Source organism: Pyrus communis, chromosome 15, assembly GCF_963583255.1.
Source record: "Pyrus communis chromosome 15, drPyrComm1.1, whole genome shotgun sequence".
NCBI lineage: Eukaryota > Viridiplantae > Streptophyta > Magnoliopsida > Rosales > Rosaceae > Pyrus > Pyrus communis.
The window spans coordinates 19,143,346-19,151,136 of NC_084817.1; the positions used below are offsets into that span (position 1 = coordinate 19,143,346).

Genomic DNA, 7,791 nt, shown 5'->3' on the forward strand with positions numbered 1-7,791 from the left:
ATGCGTATTTATTGAGGTTCAACCTCATTCGATACTTCTTCAGGATGGAAAAGGTTTCAGACAGGTTGGTGATGTGTTGGTCAGCATGTTTGCTTTTGACTAATATATCATCAACATAAACTTCCATGTTCTTCCCAATTTGTTCAGTGAACATTGAATTGACTAATCTCTGATAAGTCACCCCTGCATTCTTTAGGCCGAATGGCATGACTTTATAACAATATAGTAATCTGTCAGTAGTGAAGGCCGTGTGTTCTTGGTCCGAATGGTTCATGAGGATTTGGTTATACCCTGAGCAAGCACTCATAAAGCTCAAGAGTTCACACCCTGCTGTAGATTCTATAAGTCTATCAATGAGAGAAAGGGGAAAGTTATCCTTCGGGCATCCTTTGTTTAAGTTGGTGTAGTCGACACACATTCTCCACAAGATCTTTTGAAGCAAGAGACTTTCCTTGGTTGGATTTTTCTTAACAAGGACCACATGTGCTACCCACGTTGGATAATTGACTTCACGGATGAAGCCTATGCTTTTGAGTTTTTCAACTTCGGCCTCCATTGCCTCGTATCGTTCAGCATCATCAGATCTTGGGTTCTGTCTCACCGGCTTGGTCTTGGGATCAATACTCAAGCAATGACAGATGATATCGGGAGAGATGCCTGGCATGTCTTCGTATGACTAAGCGAAGACTTTAGTGTTCTCTTGCAAAAAAGAGATCAATGCCAACCGAATGGGTGGTGTCAAAGTGGTGCAAATCTTCACTATGCGGTTCGAATAATCTTTTGAGATAGAGACGTTCTCCAACTCTTCAGCAGGTTGTGCTTGTTGGGTGAAAGAGTCATCTCGAGGATCATCGGGTTGACTATTACCACCGTGAAGATCCAAGTTGGCTTTGTTCAAGCTGGTCTTTATAACTTAGTTATGTATAGAAAGTGTTTCTTTGGGCACAGGCAAGTGTTGTTGCTTGACTGAAGTGTTGTAACATGATCGTGCACTAAGTTAATCTCCTCTGATGTAACCATTGCCATAGGGGGTTGGAAATTTCATCAACAACATATGTGTAGATACCATAGCCTTGAGATCATTGATGCTTGTGCACCCAAAGATAACATTGTATGTCGTTGGGCAGTTAACCACCAGGAAGTTAGTGGTGATGGTGGCTGTGTAAGGGCATGTACCGATGGTGAAGGGTAAATGTATGCTCCCTAAAGGTTGTACGACATTACCGGAAAAGCTTATCAGATGAGAAACTGAGTGATTGAGCAAGTGTTCAGCTACGTTAAGTGCCCTGAAAGCTTCAACAAACATGATATTGACCAAAGCCCCCATGTCTACCAGGATTCGTCGTACGTCAAAGTTGGCTATGTGAGCCTCCACAATCAATGAGTCATTGTGAGGGTAGGTGATACCTCTTTCTTCCTCTGGGTAAAAACATATTAGATCCCAGTTAAGCTTTTGATACTTGCCTTCCCTGATATATTCTACGTGAAACACTTGGTGACTAGGCCTCAAAGTTCGTTTACTGTTTTTCATGGCCCTGTTGAAAGATTCAGATACGAGTGTGCCGCCGCTTATGGAATATATCACATTTACTTGGCGTTGGTTATGGTTATCCCTTGGAGGGTGAAGAGGGAATTGATTAATTTTTCCTTCACGTGCTAAAGCTTCAATATAATCACAGAAAGTGATACACTTCTCGCCATCATGGTCGTTATACTCGTGGTAGCAGCAGAACACACCCATGTTCTTCATGGATTTGTAATCCGGCAACCTCGGTTTTGGCTTTAGTATCAGGTGAGCTATACTGGGGTAAATGACCACACATGCGGCGTTTAAAGGTGTGTACGTCTCATACCTCGGGGTAGGGTCTGTCTTGACGTGTGTTTGGCCTACTGCATTGACTGCTTGAGGGCGGGCATTATCGTGGCAATACTCTTGGTTATCACAATAGTGCCCCTTACTCTTCTTTCTAAAATAAGACTGGTGAGGTTGGAAATCTTTCCTTTTGCCCTAAGGTTGATATGTCTGTTGTCTTGGTGAAGCATTAAGTAAGGCAAGGAGGGGTGCCGCTGCCGTTTGGAAGGTTGAGGTTTTCTCATTTGGTTGAATCTGGCTCTTACTCCCCACTTGCTGATAAAGGGCGGCTGTAGGGGGTTTCCCTTGATATGTCCTTACCTCAGCGGATGCGTGGTTGTAAGCATGTGCCATCACTTCAGAGTACGTCTTCCCAGTGTTGGCATTGATCATGTACTTGAAGAAACAGTCACGTAGGCCTATCATGAAGGCCTTGAGGGCGGTCCTATCATCTGCCTCAGCGCAGCGAGAATATTCATGGCTGAAGCGGCCGGTATACTTTCGCAGTGACTCGTCCAGCTTCTGGCGAATAGTGTGCAAGTCATCCGTAGAGTGCAAGCCATCAGTCTAGAAAATGTGTTGAGAGACAAACAGTTTCCTCAATTCCTCAAATGAGTCTACTGTCTCAGGTGGAAAACGCCAATACCAGTTTAGAGCTCCACCAGAGAGAGTGGAGGGGAAAATGAGACATCGCTCTTCATCGGTATACATCCAGTATGCCATGGTGGACTCAAAGAGATTAAGGTATTCAATTGGATCCTCCCTTCCAGTGTAGAGTTGTAATCTGAGTTTCTGTTTTGTCTTCGCTTGAAGGAGGTGTTGAGGATCCTCCTTGTAAGAAGGCTAAGCCTAGGTAGGTTCCAGTCAAGTATCTCGGCTTGACGTTCAGCCTTCAACTTGTTTACTTCCTCAAAGAGATGAAAGACAAGGGGGTCCTAAGTGGAGTCATGTACTATTGGAGTTTTCTTCTGTAAGTCTCCATTGCCTTTTATAAGTAGGAAAGTTTGATCAAGAGCGTGTAATTTTTCCTTGGACTCGCCGTACTGACTTCTAGAGCGAGTTTGTCGGAATACTTCCGAGTCCCCTGTACCTTTATGTTCCTCTGGGACCTATCGCTCATTCCCTAAATTGATAGCTGGCATGGGTCATAGGAGGGGACCAAGTCTTTCAAAAACCCTTGGGTCATTGATCTTCGAGCTTATGTGGATAGAATTCTCTCGACGTTGTCTGAGGAAGTCTCGACAGTCGCGATAAACGGCTTTTGATCATTCTACTCCCTCTGCAAGAAAGTGTCTTCCTCCATTTCTCCCGCTTCAGGTCGAAGCAGCTGGGTTGAGAGAGGCCTCATGTTGATCAAAACCTTGATGATTAACTCACGCCTCATTAAGAACAACCATGTTGAAGACCAGTGACCCTCCGTGTTGGGGGGCACCCATTTGATGGTTAACTTCTATGAGGGTGATGAGCTCGTGTGTTTGAGTATTTCTAGCCTCATGGAGCATCTCGAAGAACTTCTCATACTGCTCCTAGAGGACCTTATTCTTCATTGTTATCTTGTTGTTCTGAGCCTCCAGCTCTTCGACTTTAGCTTGAAGAGCGAACTTTTTTCGTTCCTTCTTTCGCTGCCACACACTAAGAGCGAGAGGGGTGTCGTTTTGTGTGTTGTGGCTTCCTTCGCTCCCCATGTTGGAGAGGGATGTCTGGTCAAAAGAAAGTGTACGAATGGTGGAAACCAGTTGGACAAAGCTGAAGAGAGTAGGAGTAAGTGTGCTTCCCACAGACAGCGCCAGTAGTTTCGAGATTGGATCTTGCAAGTCCCCAACCGAGGAGCTTCCCTCACTCAGGAACTTAGAGGAGCACTGTTTGTACCATACTTGACCAATTCCAAAACTACTAAGCACTGGTCAACAGTATACCATCAAGGAACCACAAGAGTTTCCCTCCAAACCAGGAAGCCAATCACAACACGACACATGTCGATATTAGAGGCCAATCACAGTGCAACACATGTCGATATCAGAGGCCAATCCTACCTTCTTTCGCTGCCGCACACTAAGAGTGAGAGGGGTGTCGTTTTGTATGTTGTGGCTTCCTTCGCTCCCCATGTTGAAGAGGGATGTCTGGTCAAAAGAAAGTGTACGAATGGTGGAAACCAGCTGGACAAAGCTAAAGAGAGTAGGAGTAAGTGTGCTTCCCACAGACGGTGCTAGTAGTTTCGAGATTGGATCTTGCAAGTCCCCAACCGAGGAGCTTCCCTCACTCGGGAACTTAGAGGAGAACTGTTTGTACCATACTTAACCAATTCCAAAACTATTGAGCACTGGTCAACAGTATACCATCAAGGAACCACAAGAGTTTCCCTCCAAACCAGGAAGCTAATCACAACACGACGCATGTCGATATTAGAGGCCAATCACAGTGCAACACGTGTCGATATCAGAGGCCAATCATAGCACGACACTTGTCAATGTCAAAACAAAACTAGAAACTCTCTTCTATAAAAGGGGATCATCCTCCCACAATAATCACTAATGTCATTTGTACTAAACTATTCACTAGAACTCACTAAATAAGAGCTTGAACTTATGTATTTGTGTAAACCCTTCACAATTAATAAGAACTCCTCTACTCCGTGGACGTAGCTAATATGGGTGAACCACATACATCCTCTGTTTGCTTCCCTGTCTCTATATCTTTACATCCTTATCCACATTAGTGACCGAAGTAATCTAGCGAAGGTCACAAACTTGACACTTTCTATTGTACCAAAGTCCTCGCTGATTTTGTGCATCAACAATTTCTATTCCAAGTTTTTTTAAAATATTCAAATTCAAAATTTTCAGGTTTCAATTAAAAACTAATAAAATTCCTTGAAATATATTAAAAATTATTGCCGCTATATATAAAGCTTCCTTTGAATTACATTAGTGTATCATTTGAAATATTTTTTAATGAAACACGAAAATTTCAATTCTGAAATTTTTTCAAGAAAAATTACTACGTAGTTCATTCAACTTTATTCACAACACCGTTTTATGTGATTCAAAAATATGATGTGTATATAGCACTAATCTATTTTTACCTCATACATTTTTATTAATTTCTTATGGTTGTTTTTGACCAAATCATTCAATCTGAAGGTTAAAAATTAAAAATAACAAATAAAAAGTAAAAATAAGCCCACCATCTATATTCTCGCTCATCTGAAATCCCACCCGCTCCGCCGCGCGAATCTTTGGTCCACCCAACACGGGCAAAAACCGGATCAATCAAAAAGGCAAGGGAAAGGAAAATTCGAAATGGCGTGAAAAGTCCGCGTAGCGCGTACACAGGAAAAACCACACGCCTACGTCGACGCGGCAAAATCCGATTGCAAATCTCCCAACAAAAAACCCAAAGCTCCTTGCCTCTCCGTCTCCCCTGCTCCATTTGCATACTCGCCCACTCGCAATTTCAACAAACGCACACCTTCTCTTCCTCCGAATTCCAATTCACTTGCTTTGTTTTGTTGTTCTCCGCAATCTCCAATCTCCAATGGAGAATTCTCAGCCCCACGCGTTAGGGCTCACGGATCGCCGGCCGGCCGCTCTCGGAGACTTCCGAGTTCTCCCTGACGACCTCATCTGCGACATCCTGGAATACCTCCATCATCGCGACGTCGCTCGCCTCGCTTGCGTTAGCAGGTTCCCGCTTGAATTTTGAATTTTGGAATTTTGATGTGCATTTGGATGTGAAATGTTTCTGTTCTGATTTCAAGTTAGCGTTTTGGTCTTTGATTTTAGTTTAATCGAATTTTATTGGATTTTTTTTCTGCCATTTGGAATTTGCAGTGTGATGTACATACTATGCAATGAAGAGCCACTTTGGATGAGTTTATGCCTCAGCAAAGTAAATGGTCCGCTCCAGTATAAAGGCTCGTGGAAGAAGACGGCACTTGATTTGTACGAATGGGAGTTTATGCTGTGCTTATCTATTCACTGTGCATTGTTTTTTTATCGGAATTTGAATTCGAGTTACTGTATTTTTGGATGCAGGGAGCATGTACCATATGAATGCGACAAGACTGGCAGAAAACCACTTTATTTTGATGGTAATGGATGTCATGTCTTTCGAATATAAGTCCCCTTTTATTCTCTGCTATTGAAAATCTTCTCAGGATGAGCTCTTTTATAATTTCCCGCTGATGGTTTTGGTCGTTTCGTATTTTATGCAGGATTCAACTCATTGTTCTTGTACAGAAGATTATACAGGTGCTATACCACATTGGATGGTTTTGCTTTTGACGATGGGAATGTGGAAAGGAAGAAAGACCTCACTTTGGAAGACTTTTCTCGTGACTATGATGGAAAGAAACCGGTACAGTGATGAATAATGATGATTCATTTTTGAATCATAATATAGGCGGAATTAACAGTGGAAAAATAGTTCTATCTTCTTCCCATTGATCATATGCAGACGCAGTCTTCTGTTAAGTTTTAGATTTGAGAAAAAAGGATGCTCTTTCACATGACCCCCTTGGATGCACCATACCCGAATGTGTGCTGAGTTTTTAGAAATGAAAGGAGAAATAGTTTCTTTTCTATTTTAAAGAAACTGATTTTCATGTTGGCCACTGCACTTGAAACTTTGCCCCACCATTCTACCCTACTGCTAATTCTATTCTACCATATCATACCCTCCATTACCATCCCCTCGGCATCATCACTAGCATGTGTACAACATTAACCCCTATCTATAACCGACCACATTACCAGTCATTACCATAATACCATTTTACACACTACACTGGATGTCACTATTCACTACCACAGCCTGCCACGTCTGTTGGCAAAGGAACCAATAAACCCCTTTAAACCTTAAATCACCAGCGCCTCTATGCCTGCATTGGCCATGCTTCTATTTTCACAGCTTAAAAATATTCACTCTCCCCCAATAACCTAAAGTTTCCCACCACTCTCTCATCAACCAATTTCACAAGTTATAGCATGTCTGAATTAGTTTTTTTTTTTTTTTTTTTTTTTTTTTCCCCCTGAGCAGTTTTTAACTTTTTAACTACACATGGAACCTGAAGATTCAGATTTTGATTGTGGTCACTATTTGTTAGTGTTTTCTACAGTATTCATTTTATTCTCAGAGAATAAAAGGGAAACAGAGATGAAAACCTGGGGTTTGTCCAAATTTGACCTTTTTCATATTCTTGATGTTCTTGTACTATTGAGAATTTTGAGTTGCAAATCGGTAATCAAGATTAGTATGCTGTTTATTCTACACATTGGTTGTTTGTGTTATTCACATAGGTCACTGTCAACACTTATCAGGTTTTGCTTACTGGATTAGCTGATGCTTGGCCTGCAAGGCATACATGGACATTTGACCAGTTATTGCAGAAATATGGAGATACAGCTTTCAAAATTTCTCAAAGGAGTGCTCGCAAAGTCTCAATGAAATTCAAGGATTATGTTTCATACTTGAAAATTCAACATGATGAGGATCCCCTATATATTTTTGACCACAAGGTGCTCAATGGTTCTGTGTGTCTGTATTGAATATATATATATATATATATATATATATATATATATATATATTTTTTTTTTTTTTTATCTGTAATGTAACTTTTTAAAGCAGTTTGGAGAGGTTGCACCTGCCTTGTTGAAAGATTACAGCGTGCCTTGTCTATTTCAAGAGGACTTTTTTGATGTTTTAGATGGAGACAAGCGACCACCATTTAGGTGGCTCATTATTGGGCCACAGAGGTCTGGTGCCTCCTGGCATGTTGATCCAGCTCTGACCAGTGCCTGGAATACGCTACTAGTTGGCCGTAAGAGGTAAAATTCGACTTTGTTCTCAAAAGCTCATGCATTTAAGAATATGGTATCTTTACAGCTTATGCTGTGCTAGTTGGGGGACCTGGGTTTAATAATACTGTTCCATTTTGT

The 7,791-nt window shown here is 41.8% G+C and overlaps 1 protein-coding gene across 1 annotated transcript in view; it reads left to right on the forward strand.

Annotated features, from left to right (window-relative positions):
- Nucleotides 1-5,272: 5,272 nt before the first annotated feature.
- The window catches only part of LOC137717140 (lysine-specific demethylase JMJ21-like), a 7,304-nt gene continuing 4,785 nt past the window's right edge, over nucleotides 5,273-7,791 (forward strand). Inside the window, exons 1-7 of the mRNA XM_068456444.1 lie at nucleotides 5,273-5,535; nucleotides 5,683-5,793; nucleotides 5,887-5,942; nucleotides 6,066-6,208; nucleotides 7,171-7,368; nucleotides 7,481-7,680; nucleotides 7,754-7,766. Of these exons, the coding sequence (XP_068312545.1) occupies nucleotides 5,387-5,535; nucleotides 5,683-5,793; nucleotides 5,887-5,942; nucleotides 6,066-6,208; nucleotides 7,171-7,368; nucleotides 7,481-7,680; nucleotides 7,754-7,766 (870 nt within the window). The 5' untranslated portion in view covers nucleotides 5,273-5,386. The remainder of the gene's footprint in view (nucleotides 5,536-5,682; nucleotides 5,794-5,886; nucleotides 5,943-6,065; nucleotides 6,209-7,170; nucleotides 7,369-7,480; nucleotides 7,681-7,753; nucleotides 7,767-7,791) is intronic.